Source organism: Thermobia domestica, chromosome 11, assembly GCF_964235325.1.
Source record: "Thermobia domestica chromosome 11, izTheDome1.hap1.1, whole genome shotgun sequence".
NCBI classification, from domain to species: domain Eukaryota; kingdom Metazoa; phylum Arthropoda; class Insecta; order Zygentoma; family Lepismatidae; genus Thermobia; species Thermobia domestica.
Window position 1 is genome coordinate 26,855,361 of NC_137464.1, and position 16,817 is coordinate 26,872,177.

Genomic DNA, 16,817 nt, shown 5'->3' on the forward strand with positions numbered 1-16,817 from the left:
GGGAACCCATCCCTCATACGTGACGGGCTAACATGGCCGCAGATGCCGAAAGCCCAGAAATATAATTACTAAGTCCTAAATCCCTTCTTTTTTACCTTCACTCAAGATAATTTCGATATTTCAGAATTGGTGTTACCATAGTATTAGGTGCGTTAAAGAATCATGCCGATTTGGCAACTCTACATATAACTGGTTGTCAGAGATTAAATGTCATAACTGACATCTTGTAGCTCCTATGTTACCATTTAGTTATGACCCAGATAGCAGAAACAGCTTGCCACAAGCATGATATAAGCTTGTCGTGACAAGGATATAAGCTTGTCCCAAGCTTGTTACGACAAGTCTGTAAGCGTATATCAAGGCTGATTCAAGCGACGAAGTTGACAGGCGACAAGCATATTTTAGGCTTATACTGTAAGATTGTTTCAAGCTTGTCAGCTCAAGCTTATTGCAAACTTGTTACATAAAGCATGCTACAGGCTTGTTACCTCAAGTTTATTTCAAACTTGGTACGTAATGCTTGCTCCAGGCTTGTTACCTCAAGTCTATTTCAAACTTGTTACATAAAGCATGCTACAGGCTTGTTACCTCAAGTTTATTTCAAACTTGGTACGTAATGCTTGCTCCAGGCTTGTTACCTCAAGTCTATTTCAAACTTGGTACATAATGCTTGCTACAGGCTTGTTACCTCAAGTTTATTTCAAACTTGGTACATAATGCTTGCTACAGGCTTGTCACCTCAAGCTTATTTCAAGCTGTCCACTTCAAGTTTAGCACATGCTTAATATGTCTCGTTTATTGCAAGTTTGTCAGTAAAGCTTGATAAAAATTTATTTCTGCACGTGAGAAAATGATTCATCTGCTTGGCGACATGTATAATGTTTGATGTGAAGGTTAGTATAATGTTCAATGTGTAAGTTACATAAATGATGGTGTGTATTCTTTTGCCATCTGAGGTGTTTAGATATTGCCATCACTTTATTGGCATTATTTTAAATATATATAGGGGAAAACATACCATACTTACTATTAATAGTAAACATAGTAGTAAGCTATGGTTTCTGCAATATTTTTAAAAGAATGCCAATAAAGTGGTGGCAATATCCAAACACCCTCAGATGGCAAAAGAACACACACCATCATTTATGTAACTTACACACTGAACATTATACTAACCTTCACATCAAACATTATACATGACGCCAACCAGATGAATAATTTTCTCACGTGCAGAAACAAATCTGTATCAAGGTTGACACTACTGGGCCTCACATCAAACCTTATACAAAATGAAATCAACCTCATATAGACAACAATCCTGCAAAAATAAACGTAAAGGTGAGGACGAAAGAACTGTTAAACCTACATAAGCAATGTTCTGAAAAAGAATAGCTGTGTTCGGTCAAAATGAAAGCAAAATAATGTATACTTTCACAATCTGTATTATGCTTCTTTCCTTCGTCCATTATGCGTCTTTGCAGCACGAGGTTCAGGTTTATTTCTGTTGAGTAACATTATTGAAATATCATGTTAAATTATAAATCCATGTCTCACACAACATTGTTGTTGAATATATACCCCATACTCCAGTCTGTTGAGATTAGTATCTTATCTCAACATAGAAAGCAACACTTTTCCTGAGTTCCTTGGTGAATATACTATGCGACCTGGCAGATCAGCATCCAATTAGTTTACCATTAACCACAGTTTGATGTTGAAGTTGAGCGTCCCGTTTCAGCACGAAGTTTTACATGAGACACTGACCTGTAGAATCCGAACAGTAATGCGTTTAGTGTTTGTAAGGTCTTCCACTGGGAATCGACCACGACCCTAGGCGCACCAAAGACGTACACCACTAGACAAGCGTCAAGGGCTAAGCAAACTTTTAAATTATCAGATTTCAGGAAAGAAAGAAATATAAATTAAATCCTAGAACCATTGCTACACAGGGTGCGAAATACTGAGGATGGCCATTCCCACACTTCAAAATTTTGGAAGAAAATTCATCCTCAATAATTTACTGGAGAGATAAGGTGACATCGACACTGTCAGAAGTATACAAACTATTTACTGTGCAGTTAGTGGACAACCTAGTGGATAAGCATTATCCCTAACCTTACATAGATCAATAATTTTGGATGTTCAATATATGAAATCTTCATTTCAAAACTTTCCAGTGCATTTTTTTTTTACTTATTTATTTACTCCTATCTCTCCCCGATCAACTGTTATGATTTCGCATCCTGCTGCTACATAATTGAAATAAATTATCCCTACATTCTACGCAATAACTGATATAAGGTTCCATGAAAACAATCAGCTTGTATTACAATGTTATTTATTGAACTTATTTACATTTTTTGTATTATTTCTAACTTATTTCCTTAATTGGGTTCCTCAACTTCAACGGTGTGACCTTCCACTACAGGTTTTGAATTTCTTCGTTCTCTGCAAAATAACGATCATAAATACGTACTGAAAAACATGTAATTGATTGCACAGTTTATTGTTTACCTTATAAATACGCTCTCATTAAAATACATTATTATTCTTTGAAGTAACTGCCACACAAGGCAACAGAGTCTGGCACTCGTTTCTCAGATCTGGTGATCCATGGCTTGGAAGCACTCCAAATATGATCTCTATAGCATTACGGTAGAATTTTTTATAGTGAATTAATATTACCTAATCGAGCTCACCTATTCAGATGTTAGATTTGTAGTGTGACACTTCTTATTCAAAGTGTCTTGACTATGTCAAATACAATATAATTCATCTTCCCATACTGAAAATTAATAAAGTAATTTTAAACACTACTATACACAAACATTACCCAAACACTCTTTCGGTTCAGCGACATCCCTTATATTCTACATTTTACGTTTTACAGCCTTACTTGATTAAATTTTGACGATCACTCATAAGAAACACTTGAAAGGAAAGAATCACGTTTGTTACAATTACAACATACTCTCCCACAGTCTGATATTAAGTCATCTCGGGATCGCACGAATCTGTCTGGGTCATACAGGGTCAGGGATCTGACTACTTCGGGATCACGAGTCACGAAGTATGTTACTCGTTTCATCACTGGTACCACTGCATGGTATTTATTCACTTTACCTATTTCAATGTTCTAGTGCCAGTAAATTTTCAGTAAAGTTTTTTTTTTAATTTCCTAGCTGAAAATGTGCATTGTTCTGTGAGAGCATCAATTGAGATAAATCCAGAAAATGTCATATTGACTCACTCGGTACTGTTGTATAAGCACGGCGTTACGAAAAACAAACGAAGTAATCACTGATATAAGACATCACTGAGAGATGGAAAAACAAATATTTACTTATTTCTGTAATTTTCTCTGCATGCCTTGTATGAAATGCAATCTGATCTCACGATTCACAGGAAAGATAGGTCATAAGTGTGTGAACCTATATACCTTGTATTCTTCACGGAGCAACATAAATGATAGATGATGACCTACAAGGCGTTATCCTGCGTCACGTACAACAGAACGCATGGGAAAGTGTAGTTCGCAATTCACAGGAAAAGTGTAGAATTTACTAAAGCAGGCACCGTGTACACGGACAACTTCGTACCATTTTGCAACGAGTTTGGAACATACCTTAGAGGTTCAATGAAATATTTCTCTTTAAAAATAAAAAATAAAAAAGTTACTGGTGACTAATACGTAAAGAGGTGTTGAACAACAATTCACTGGAATTATTTGTGACAGTAAAACAAACGGATTTTAATCCTGAGCCTTACAGCGGAGGAATACATCTTTGCAACGTTTCATTCTTTCAAAACACAAGAATCACTGATAAGAAGACATGCATATTGCCTTCATCATACATATCAAATGAAGAAGGGATGACTCATTACCGTAAATGTAACACTAAGTTTATTTGACCCATATTCATGGAACGTCGTGTCGGAGTCATTAGCGTCGTTTCACAATTCATTATAGAGAAGTAATAAATACCCCTGCGACCTATCGACCTAGTTCTTTATATCCCATCTTTGAAAGCAGAAACATTTCTCAGTGTACATGGCACAAGGTAGGAAAATCACTTCATTGACTTCAATCCAGTCAAATTCTGAATGCATTTTAAGACCTATGTCTCCCTATTTATTTTCCTGGTAATTTGTTGTTGAGTGTTTACGCATACGCATACTTTGGCGTGCTCCATCCTATTGAAATCTTTTTGTCTTTGGGGAAAAAAAACTACTCTTACTTTTTTAATTTATTTTTTTATTACTGCCACTGCTGAATGAAGTCTTTATCTTGTGGATAAAACATTAACCTTTTATTTCTTCTTCAATTTTAGTGTTGATTACTTCTTTTTCATACTGAATGAAGTCTTATCTTCCCGAAAACTCGGGAATGTCTTTGTAAGAGAGAAATGTGCATTTACTATTATTTTGTCTTTCAACAAAATTTTCTAACTGCTGAAGTCTTTATCTTCTAGGAAAAAAAACTGTTTCTTGATTAGTTTTAATGTTATTTTACTTCTTTTCTATCTCCTGAATGAAACCGTATCTTCTGAGAAGGAAAAAAAACTACAATACCATCTGTATTTTAATTAATTATACTACTTTATTGCTTGTTTCTATACTAAACGAAATAATCTTATCGTCTGGAAGAATCTGCAATTGCATATTTCTCTATTACAATGGCATTGCAGAGTTTTCCAGAATGTAAGATGGTTTCATTTAGTATAGAAAAGAAGTAATTAACTCTAATCAATCAAGAAAGAGGGTGGTATTGTAGTTTTTCTCTCAAGAGATGAGTTCGTTCAGTAGATAGAAAAGATGTAAAATAACACTAAAATTAGTCAAGAAAAAAAGAGGTTAGTTGCTTTCTGTTTTTCATGCAGCAGGTAGGAAATGTTTTTAGAAGGCAAATATAACAGTAAGTGCCTATCTCTCTATTACTCTGACATCGCAGTTTTCAAAAAATGAAATTTCCTGCAGTATAGAAAAGAAGTAATCAGCACCAAAATTAATCAAGGAATAAAAATTATTCTTAAAAAAAAAGATTTCATTCAGCAGATAGAAGTAATCAAAAAATAAAATTAACAGAGGTACTTTCTTCCAGAAGACAAGAAAATAAAAATGTAAACAGTAATGAATCTCGATTTTACTTAAAATTTCCATCCTCCGAGGAAAGTAACAGGCAAGTTGCTAAATTATAAGGGATAATAAAATAATAAATACATACAAGGTAAACATTTCATCTGATTTCACTGTGTACTAATACATGAGTGCGTAAAAATGAACTCATCTCGCTATATAAAATACAAAGACCTAAGTGATTGAGTGACCGACTGATCTTTGCACAGGCCAAATCGCTTAAGATAGACAAGTTAAATATGGACAGTACATGGGATTTGTTACGTAGGATACCACTAAGGAAGGATTTTTGCAAATTCGACAGGAAGGGGGGGAAAATAGGTGTGGGACGTATTTTTAAAATATGACCATATCTCCGAATTCCTTAAGGTTACAGACTTGAAATTTGATGTTCGGATGTCTCATTTCAAATAATTTGACATATTTAAGCGGTTTTTGATATTTTAGTACAAAGGAAAAAAAAGAAAAAAAGGTGAGAAAGAAAAGAAAAGGAGTGAGGATTACAATTATTATAAGATGTCGAAATCTCTGAATTTATGAAGGTTTGAAACATGAAATTTGGTATTTTCATATTATTTAAAATAAGTAGATAAGAATTTAAGCGCTTTTGAAATATGCCTCGGAGGTAAGAAAGGGGGATGGAAAGAAAAATGGATGGGGATTATAATTATTATAGTAAAGTATTTAATCCCTTAAGGTGAGAGATTTGAAGTTCAGTATTTCCATTTTTCATTTAAAATACTTTGCCACGTGTTTCGGCCCTTTTTTTTCTTTTTTGACATGCTAGTAAAAAGGGAAAGAAACGATGTGGAGAGGAGAAAAAAAAGGTGAGGATTACAATTATTCTAATAAAATTTCGGTATCTCTAAATCTTTTAAGATTTGAAATATGGAAGTAACTTCTCATTTAAAATTATTACAAAAGCGTTTTATGATACAAATCCTAAAAGGAAGAAAAAGGGAAGGATTACAATTATTATAATAAGATGTTCATATCTTGGGGTCCGGGAAAGTAAGAGGCATTGAAACGGTGGAAATCTCTTTTTCCTCCAAATCCACAGAATTCTATGTATATGATATTGATCTAGTGACCTATAGATGTGAGAAATGTAGTGAATACAAAACGTATATGTAGAGAAGAACGCGTCCGTGGACTAAGTTGCAGATCCCTAGCTTATTTAGTGATGGTACGAACTTTCCGATCTCTCTCGTGATTCTAAGGAAAATAGGTAAAACTATACTTACCTACGCAGTAATGTAGGCTCCGCCTGCTGCAGCCAAACACCCAATACTTCCTTCACCGTTTCTTCTGATGCGTCGGTGTACATCTTACGAACAGCAGCTGAAAAGAAAGATAGAATTTCAAGCAAATACTAGCGATTTTTATTCTTTAAAAAAAATGTCATTTGAAATAAATTTCCCTCTTAAATAGCTTTAAGGAATTATGGTATGGTTTGTAAACATGGATACCTAGAGCTGAAACTAATTCCTATATTATTATTTTCAAGTCCCTAAGCTAGGCCTCTATTTTGTGATTTTTATGCAAGGGTACTATAGAAAGTTATCTTACACCACACTTTTGGTATATTATATAATGGAAAAGTTACATTTTTCGATACAAGTGTAACAAGACTTTCTTCCGGTGCCCTTAGTGGTGATATGGTTTTGAGTCAACGTTTAAAGTCACCTTAAATAACACTACAAAAAACACATTAGGTTTTGGCTAACTTCGTTGTCACGAAAAATTGAAAGATGAAGACGACAGAAAGACGAAAGTTTGACTATTCGCCGTCTTGAAAGCCTGCAACTTTTCTCTTTTTATACTGGAATTATGGTAACTTCGAAAGCTATGTTCTTCTAGTGTTTTATCTGCGTTCCAGTGTTAGACAAAGAGCTCTGAAATTTTGCACCTTTAAAATATCGGCAGGGGAGACAGTTTGGCATACTATGTAATACTACCAGACTAACAGTGTTGCCAACCCAACAAAGTTATATTCGTGTGGTAGACAGTATCAAATTTACAGGTATACATGAAAAGTCTGGTGCAAAATTATACTTCACAGTAGTGATTCCTACACTGTACTTCAATTGAAATTCGTTGACAATATTGACTTTATTTAGCCCTGGAATCATTCCTACCTTGGAATTTTATTTGGTTTTAGATTTTCCGTACACCTTACAAAATGTTTTTGAATGCTTTTTCAAGCAAAGATTTGTTTAAATGTGTACTTTGCCAGTAAAGCTTTGTTTACAACATAGAGTGTTGGATTAGTTATTGAATTTCCTATATATTCTACACAGATTTTATATTCACCCAGTAAGGGTGAATACATTTACATATACTACTTGACAGTAAAAGCATCCTAAAGTACTCAAAGCATACTTTATTCGTGAAGAATTACTTCTGATTGCTTGGGACGTACTAATATGAGAACACACGTCCAGTACGAGAGAAGTAAGACTTAATAATTAGCAAACGAATTTTGTATGGTTACTAGCATAAATAAATAAATGAAGTTAAATATTTCAGTACAACTTTTCTAATCAACTTACTGTTGATCTTATTGCGCATTTGGTTGGACCCAAAGGTGTGCTTTTTTGCTTCATGATCCTTGGTTTCCTGCAAGAGTAGGAGAATTCCATTGCGAGTTTGTCGCACAAAGTTCTTATTGCATTGTGAGCGAAACCTTTTAAAATCCTTACCACCAATTGACAGTAATACTTTTACCTGAAAGAAAGGAAAGTATTTAGATCTAATGCATGGTGAAATCGAAAAGAAAAACAATATATATAAGGGTCCGTATTGTTATGTTTTTGTACAAGTGAAAAAAAAAATAACGAAGCATGAATGAAACTAGATTAATTTTTAGATACCGTAATATGAAGTGTGAAAAAAAAAGGCGTGGGGTTCTGAGTTTCACGGAAGGCCGTATCAAATGGGCTACGTGACTAACAAAAACTGTTTGCCTGGGATTTATTTGGTAACTTTTAGCTTTATATCGGAATAGCGGTTATTTAAAAGGACCATTGTCCGTTTGAATTAGAAAAAAATACTATATATATATATATATATATATATATATGTGTGTGTGTGTGTGTGTGTGTGTGTGTGTGTGTGTGTTTGTGGTTGTGCGTGTGTGTATGTATATGGAAATTACATACACTTCCAAAAGTAACAAGTAACAATGGGTTAATCAGTGCTGCCAACAAGTAGTGTCAGAAAATAGCTAAATGACGCACAAAAACTAGCTAAAAATGGCTCAACTTACCTTAAATTATAAGTAACAGAATTTAGGAATAAAGAAACTAAAAATTTGGTACTTAAAGTCTACTAGTTTACAAAGATGTTCTAATATTATTTATCGTTTGATATCCTCAAATCAAACAGTTTCACAATACAATTCGTCCCTTCATTGACTAGAAATAATAAAATCTCTTGAATTATTTTCAACTTCTAATGCTGGGTATGGCTTGATAACACTATTGATCTATCACAAAAATATATACATGCACATGCACGCATCTCAACAAGAAAAACCCCACCCAAACTAAAAATACACTAGAAATTAATCAAACAAATTGACTATGGAGAAACCAGATCCAGGAATCCCAATTTACCGTGACGGATAGGCGAGACTGATAAAAGATATCTAATCTACTGTGACAATGTAAGTGCTGTTGTAAACAAAAGAATTAGAAAAATACCAAGATAAACTACTTTTTTTTAGGTTTTTTCATATTTTCTAAAAAAAATAAACAAATTGACTGCAAAAGATTTAATTGCCGCCTAAATGACTATATTAGCAAGTATGAATGGCAAGTTGACCAAAATTATAGTCCATAGCTAATGCACATGATAATGGCTAAATTGGCAAAAATGGAGTTGATGCTAACATTTAGTGAAAAGAGAGATGTTCCAAAAAGACGTAAATTAAAAGATATAACAAAGATTTGAAACCTGCTTCATAACTTGTACAGGTTTGATAGGATACTTACATATTTCTTTCCGAAGTTATGATCTTCAAGCTTTCTCTCAAATGTTTGAAAATCATCCAACGTTCGCAGAGGCAGAAGGCCAAGAAGTTCGGATTCTTCGTTTATGGACTCTGCTTTCACACTCACACCATTACTTAGAAGTGTGTCGACCTTCTTCTCGACGGAAGATACTCTTTCACTAAGGTCAGCTAAAGTAAATTGCATTTGGCCAAATACCATTCTGATATCTGCAATAAATTTTAGGAAATATTGTTTTGAAGGTGTTAATATAACTAGAAAATATATTATTTCACAAATCATTGAAACAATAAAATGTACATTCATGTTCAAAATGATTGTCGCACATCTATAACTGTCTTCTTGTAAGAATATAATTTGATAATGATTTTGCAGGATACTTTTAATACCGATACTATGTGTATAATCGAGAAATGTATATTTGTGGAAAATTTTATAGGGAAAGAATTATAAGCACGTAAATTAGAATGAGTAAAACAAATGGACAAGAAAGTTTTATTTTCGTTTTATTGTTCTTATTTACAGCTCTTTTGACATGAAATTTGTCACATACATGTCTTTGCCGATTATGCACATACCAACATTATAAGAAATACAGGGCGAATTCGTTATCAAATTTTATTCCTACAACAACATATTTATAGACATGCGACAATAATTTTGGACATGGGTGTACGTTTGTGGTGGACAAACACCGTGTGCGTAGGTTTTCTCAGGGTTCTACCGTTCCCCTACACTTTCTTCAATCCATTGTTTAATTCATTCTCATCATCACCGTCTCCTTTAGGCTGCCCCGCATAACCGTGGGACAAAACTCAAAGATTTTATTTAAATATGATTTCGCTGTTCATTTAATCAGAAATCTTGGGGGGGAAGTGGGGAACAATTAGGAAGACGTGTGTAGAAGACCACTGCGTTGCAGAATTATAACCAGGTCATTAGAGTATGACGTCATTCATTAGCACTGCGGAAGGAAAGGGTTGATTGCTCAGAGGTAGAACGTTGCCTTTTGGTGCGACGGATCTTTGGTTCAATCTCCGGCCTTATGAGTTTATGATGGACAATATCATATTCGTGAGGGTTTTCCCGTTCTCATGCCACTAATTCCTTCATAATCATTCACTATCATTAGTCATCCGTGTATCTTAACATTAATCCTAGGAAGACTAAACTATAATTGGTCACGTGAAAGACTAAGGGGGGTCAATTTTGCTCGTGGTTGTAAATTCCAATTTTAACCCTACTAATGTATTTTAAAGTTATTTAATGACTGCTACTAATAAATGTGAGTTGTAAAATTATTTTAAGACTTGTGAAATTTTATTTTAATAGGAAATATTACAAGTCCCAGTACAGACTACTACCGCATTTGGTTAGCAGACATGAAGTAGCTTGAAATACATTAGCCTGTGTAGACAAGTTACTACACTAAACCTGAGAGTATTACGTTTGCTCAATGTATAAAGGTAGATTATGTTAATTTAGTCATCCATTCAAAGAATAGATAAGTTTACATGATCCTTTCAAAGTAAAACTGTACTCCTCTTAACATTTCTAAGTTGCTAAAAAAATTGTATTTAGTCTCCTGCGCTAAAAAAAATCTACCAGAATAATGTGCTTTCTAATAAAACTAAATTTAAGTTTAGATTACAGAAGAAAATACAAAAAAAAATTCAAACGTTGTAAAATTCATTTGTTCGGGCAAAGAGAAAAAGAAAGTGCGGGTAAATTTGACCAACCTTCGTCTTTCTATGGTTAAGGACATAACAGTGAGGTTATGAAGAACGGGACCTACAGCTTAAAGTGAGATCCGAACCACTACTCAGTTTGCACTCGAGAGATATTGTTCTTCATTTGAACTCGAAACCAGAATCCCTTGATAACAAAGGCGATAAATCCACAGACCCATCATCCACGGAGGTCAACTGATAGAAATACGTTGCAGTGATCTTGCATACTTGTGAATATTTTAGGAGCCACTTAAGAACCAAAAGGGAAAGAACTGCAAAGTGGAATCACTCTATAGTTATACACATTAAATCAATGGACAATTTTAAAAGACTATATAGTATAGAAGATCTAATTTAGTCAGTCAGAAATATAGACTTAATTTAATTTGCTAATCAATACAGGAAGTGACTAATAGTTCTGGACCATTCATACTATCTTTCTAAATAAAACTTTTTATTATTATTATTATTATTATTATTATTAACAAACCAGTCAAACCTAATAGAAATCTCTGTTTCGTCGATATACTTTCCAATGTTATAAATTTAGACACTTAATCAGCTTCTGTGGAAAAGTTTTGTTGACCGTCCGCTAGTGTGGCAGCGCACTACAGGCAGTTCGGCGGGAACTCCAAACTTGATAAAATAAAATCACAATTAAAGAGACAAGTTAAAAAAGTATTTTTCACGAATCACACCCCCACTCAACTTGTGGACTATCATGCCTCCGACAAGGAAAATTCAAGCTTAACCAATGCTGAAGGAGTAGACTGCTGAATAATTTATGATGTAATGGCAAATCATTTGCAGAACTAGTTGACCTATGACCTCTAGTTTGAGCGAGTTGCGTTCATTTCTCGAGGTTGCGACCTTGTTCAATCGAATCATCAGCCTCAAATTACCTTTACTCTTAAAAAAAAGGGGGCAACGGTTACTCCACTTTAATCTAAGGTAAACGTATTTAAATAAAAAAAAAACTGGTATAAAGCAAACATTCCGGTTTAAGTGAAAAAAAAGTTTTTTTTTTTAAAAAAAAACAAGAACACGGTTTTGGCCAATCCTGAAAAATAGCGTTATTTATTACATCCGTTCAGATTGCAAATATTTTTCTGAGATTTTAGATCCAGACTTCATTCACCTGGTAGAAAAAAAAGTAAACAAAAGCACTAAAATCAATTAAGAGACAGAACTTACTGTTTTTAAAGGATAAAAAGATAAAAATGTAAGCAACGAAAAACCTAGTTTTCTTCAAACTTACACCCTCGACTTCTTACCTAACAAACTTCAAACTAATATGCCAACTTATTTTCGCGTAATAATCCATTTTGAATTATTGTTAATATCTAATAAGTAATTTTTCGAAATTCATCGTTCTTTTACCCTAAACCCAAAAGTCCATACCCGATCGAACCTTTCCTTGCACTTATTGTAAAGCGATGAAATGAGTGATATCACTTAATCTAAGATTGATGAAGTATACCTTAGAATAAGTAATTGTTACTAAATAAAGTCGGACATAAGTATTTATATTCTTCAATTTTGCCCCCAACCTCCGAATAAATATGGAAGAACATAATAGTTAGGTGGCTTAACGTCAATATAATGCCGAATCGTGCAAAATGTGATACCAACATGCCACTTTCAGGGGTGATGTGTACTTATGTAAGGACAAAATATGGATATAGACCCAAACTTCTGGGGGCGTGGTTTGCCTGGTATGACGTCATCAACATGGCCGCCAGCTGAATTAATTTCCTTAAATAAAAAAAGTAATAACTTGGCTACCGTTCAACATAGAAACTTCGTTCGTGCTTTATTTGTGAGAACATATTCCAGATCTTGAATTATGTAGAAAATGTCTTATTTATATGGCCGCCATTTTTAAAAATGGCGTCTCAAAGTAAAAAGAAAGCATTACTCGAAAACAATTCTTGCGTTTAACGGTGAATAACTATGAAACGAGTAGGAATTCACAAAAACACTTTGAAATAATCGAAATCCCGCGTTTCAAGAGCTTTCAAACGACACCTATATCATTGCTTTATCTTTAAAACTAACGGAGATATTTAATTTTTGGTAATGCTAAGTGGAATACTATAAAAATAACATATTGTCAAAAGATGCCAGATTGCAGGTAGATGTGTCAGAATCCTGCAAAATATGTTACCAACATGCCGCTTTCAGAAATAACGGGTACGTACGTAAGAGAAAAACTTAATTTGCAGCTATGATAAGAATTATTGAGTCTGAAGCACTTCAACAGTGTTCTTTTTTAGTAAGAACATTGACCATCACAAGCACAAAGTGCTGTACACTTAAGTGTCAGATTTGCACATTTACACGAATGAGTGCATAGTGTTTTACAACCACATTGCACAAGCTCCTGGCAGTGTTTTGATGCATCTGGCAGCTGAGTCCAAAAAGGTTCATACTCATCATTCACTTCTTTCCAGCCCCAATGTTGAGGATCTGATATGATGGGAACTGGTTTATACCACTGTGACCATATGTAACCAGCTTGTAAAACTGCACGTTTGGTGTGTTCAAAAAGTGCTGCTTCTGTAGGGGGCACACTCTCAATTGTTCGGCTCTTCTTTGTCACTAGAAATTTCCTACATTCATTTACAGTTTGGGTAGTGCTATTGCGATCATACCAAAGAACTGTAAATTGTTGAACTTTCTCGAAAGCAGATGGCGAAATACTAGGTGGACAAGAAGACAACTCCATAAATGCTTTATTAATGTCAGGATTTTTCCGCCAGACATCCCATGCGGATTTCTTCCCACGTCCTGCAAAGGCTGAGGTGTTATCGCAACCAGTGAATGCGTGTAAGAAAATAAGGCCAATACACATATTTATTCCAAGATTATCCACGTACTGATGGATGGGAAGGTACCTGTGATTTTTTCCAACACCATACTCAATCCAGAGACTCTGTAGCTTTAGTTCGTTAAATGCATGAACGGCAATTACCACAACATCAGAATCAACTGTTCGGATCATAATCGAGCTATGGCCGTGCTGACTTGCATGACTTGCATGCAGTAACATGCGTGTGTCAGCTTCCTCGTGTTCACAGGGAGAAAGAAAAGAGAGATCAAGACTGGAATTACAAGATACTCCACAACCATTGGAGAAAATAATACTCTTCTCTTGTGGTATTTCAATTTCACTCACACCACTAGCAAGATATCTGAAAAGGTCTGATTTATTCTCGGCGTTTTGTAGGAAAATAGACCAGTTTCTAGGAATACGTGCTGATCCGCTTACCTTTACTCGTGGTCCACTACCACGCTTTTTCCGCTCGCTCAGTTTCAAGCTACGCTGCAAGTAAACGTCGAAGATAACATCTACTCTTTCAAACTTGGATAACATCGCTGCAATATAGGGATAAAATATTGTGTCTCTGTATTCTTTGAATGTCTGCTGGGGGAGCGGTTTCAGCATGTGGACGATCGCTGGTCCATCCACAATTATGCATGTAGCGATTGGCTCCACGTGTTGAGAATCTCCACAATTTTCTAAGCATGTGATGATGTCAGATTTTTTGGCTTTGCGGAGAGTTCCATCTTCTGATAGTGATGGAGGAAACTCAAGGTTTTCATGTGTGAAAAAGTCAGAGAGGTCGCTTTCTCGTGTCTGACATGCTATGAATAGGCGGCTAAATAGAGCACAGTCGTTTTTTAGGATTGTCACTTTCTGCTGTCCTTTTGTTACTTTTCGTACAGGTCGATCAAATGGAAGAAGGTTGTTCCTGGGAAGTTTGTCGTAAATTAACTTTTTACGTTCTACAAGGCGATCCTTCACGTAATTTTGGTATTGCTCTTTGCCGAGGGGTTCAGCAATACAAACACAACGTACTGCGTCATCATCGGCTACAATTCCATTCGATAGAGAGAAAAGCACATTATCTTCTTGAGTGAATGGATTTCGATCATCTCGCTGGAATACGTCCATTAGGTTTTTAACGTTTTGAAAGAATCGCTTGTTAGCGGATGGCGTGTCTTCATAGTGGACTTCGATGTCGTCATTTATGGTGCTGCATATACCACTGTCATTCTCAAACTGACGAACCAGGTTCATGATAACGGGTCCAGAAAAGAACCACTTCAACAGAGCTCCGGGATTGTCAAACAACCCAACGGCGCCCCCATCACCCTTCAGATCTTTATTACACTGTTCATGCATGTGATCATGCGACATACATGTGTAGGGACGTCCACTTGTAGAGCCAACAAATCCCCCTTGCCGAAACTCCTCGTAAATAGATGGATGTTTTGTCCTTAATTCTTCCAAAGTTTTGATGAAAACTGGCATCCACCTCGCATAATGTGTGTGATCAGTAGAAAACATCCATGGGCACAACAACTTTAGTGACAGGATGAACATTTCAAAATTTGCTGCTCGAATGCTGTGGAGAAGAAGGAACAGTAAAGACTGCAGCTGAAACACTGTGTACCAGTATTTGAACTGGTAGGATTCGTTCAGGCGAACTGTAATCCACTCCTCAAAAGTCGGTTGCTTATCACTTTTTGTAGACAAACTATTTTGATATGCTTGTCTTAGAAGTAGATAAAGTGTTGCGTATGTAACCTCGTGTGCATATCTCGTTCTTTTAACATGAATACCTCGAAGACACTGCTCAGCTTTACCAGAAGTGAGGACCTCTGATTCTGAAAGAAGTTCTGCCCATCCACTCCCTGTGAGCCAGTCCCCTAGCACTTTCAGCACAGCCATTTCAATGTGAAGTGCACCCATCATTACAACCACCTTGTCTTCTCCATACACATCACTCATGGACCACTGCACCTGTTTTGCAATAGCATACACTGGTTGATCACACGTAATCACAGGGACCTGGCCTGAATTTAATGACAACAGTGCTTGCTTAATGATATCAAAGCAATGACGAACGACTGCTGGTGATGTTATCGAATCATATAATACGGGAAGTAATACACACGCACTCTTTGATGGAGGAAGAATGTCAGAATCTGTAGAATAGAAAGCACTCCGCGCAATATGCTGAATGGTTTCAGAACTTTCGAGATCAATTTCTCCTATCGTTTGCAGCCATTTGTCACAAAAATGATTGTGCTCTGCACTAAACGCTAAAATTTCATTTTCAAATGCAGTGATTTCAGTAGTTTTCCTCACTGATGTTGTAGGGATGCGAGTGTACCAATCAGGTAATGAGCTAGTGATCTTCTTTGTCCATTCCTTATCACTTACCAACAAATGGGGAGCACCGTCATCGTTGGACACTTTTTGAATTAATGATATGGCAGTTCCATGAAACGCTTCCTGGGAAGTGTTCGAAGATGGATTATGATCGATATTATCTATAGCAGCACAGATAAACCTATTTGGAACCAGACCAGGAGGATACACGGCATTCTGATCCTTAAAATAGTGACAAAGTTTATTGGTTAGTGTTGCTGATACTTCGCGAATTCGATCGTATGATACACATAATCCAAGTTTGTTTAGTCGTTCTATAAAGCCTTTCTTCCGTGTTTTCGTGTGAATAACCAAGCCTATGTACAGTGGTAAGGGAGTTTCATTTTCCAGGGAATGACGGGTTTTCAAATGACACTTATTATTTCGTCTCCGCTTTACGCACTTGAACTTAATTAGTTGAAATAGAGATAATGCTGCTGTACTCGCATCCACACATTCCTCATTTGAAATGTTTGGCCCTTCCAGAACCATTCTCATAAACGTTGTCAGCACTACAGGAACGGACTCCATTTGGCTCTTGCTGGTGAAATGTCCATTAAATTTTGGGGTAGATTTGAAAATATGGGTCCTTAGAATAGATGCTGCTCTAGCTAAGGACATTCCATCCTCTTCAGAGTTATACATACATGCACTGTGAACAGCATCTCCCACATTAGACTGATTAATAAGAAGAATATCTTTTCCTTTCTTTACTTC

At 35.6% G+C, this 16,817-nt stretch overlaps 1 protein-coding gene across 1 annotated transcript; it reads right to left on the reverse strand.

Annotated features, from left to right (window-relative positions):
- Positions 1–2,321: 2,321 nt before the first annotated feature.
- LOC145663538 (uncharacterized) lies at positions 2,322–10,568 on the reverse strand. Its single transcript, XM_081729649.1, has 4 exons — positions 9,132–10,568; positions 7,689–7,863; positions 6,381–6,477; positions 2,322–2,448 (listed from the first exon to the last, which is right to left on the reverse strand). Exons 1-4 carry the CDS (start codon positions 9,453–9,455, stop codon positions 2,385–2,387), a joined length of 660 nt encoding a protein of 219 aa, XP_081585775.1. The 5' UTR covers positions 9,456–10,568; the 3' UTR covers positions 2,322–2,384.
- Between the last annotated feature and the right edge of the window lie 6,249 nt (positions 10,569–16,817).

Bases quoted from the DNA above. Each gene is read 5' to 3' on its own strand.
- LOC145663538 (XM_081729649.1), bottom strand. From the start codon at position 9,455: ATGAATGTACATTTTATTGTTTCAATGATTTGTGAAATAATATATTTT. The intron at 7,864-9,131 runs GTAAGTATCCTA...CCTTTCTTTCAG, and splicing joins ATAACTTCGGAAAGAAATAT to GTAAAAGTATTACTGTCAAT. The intron at 6,478-7,688 runs GTAAGTTGATTA...CTTTCTTTTCAG, and splicing joins AATGCGCAATAAGATCAACA to CTGCTGTTCGTAAGATGTAC.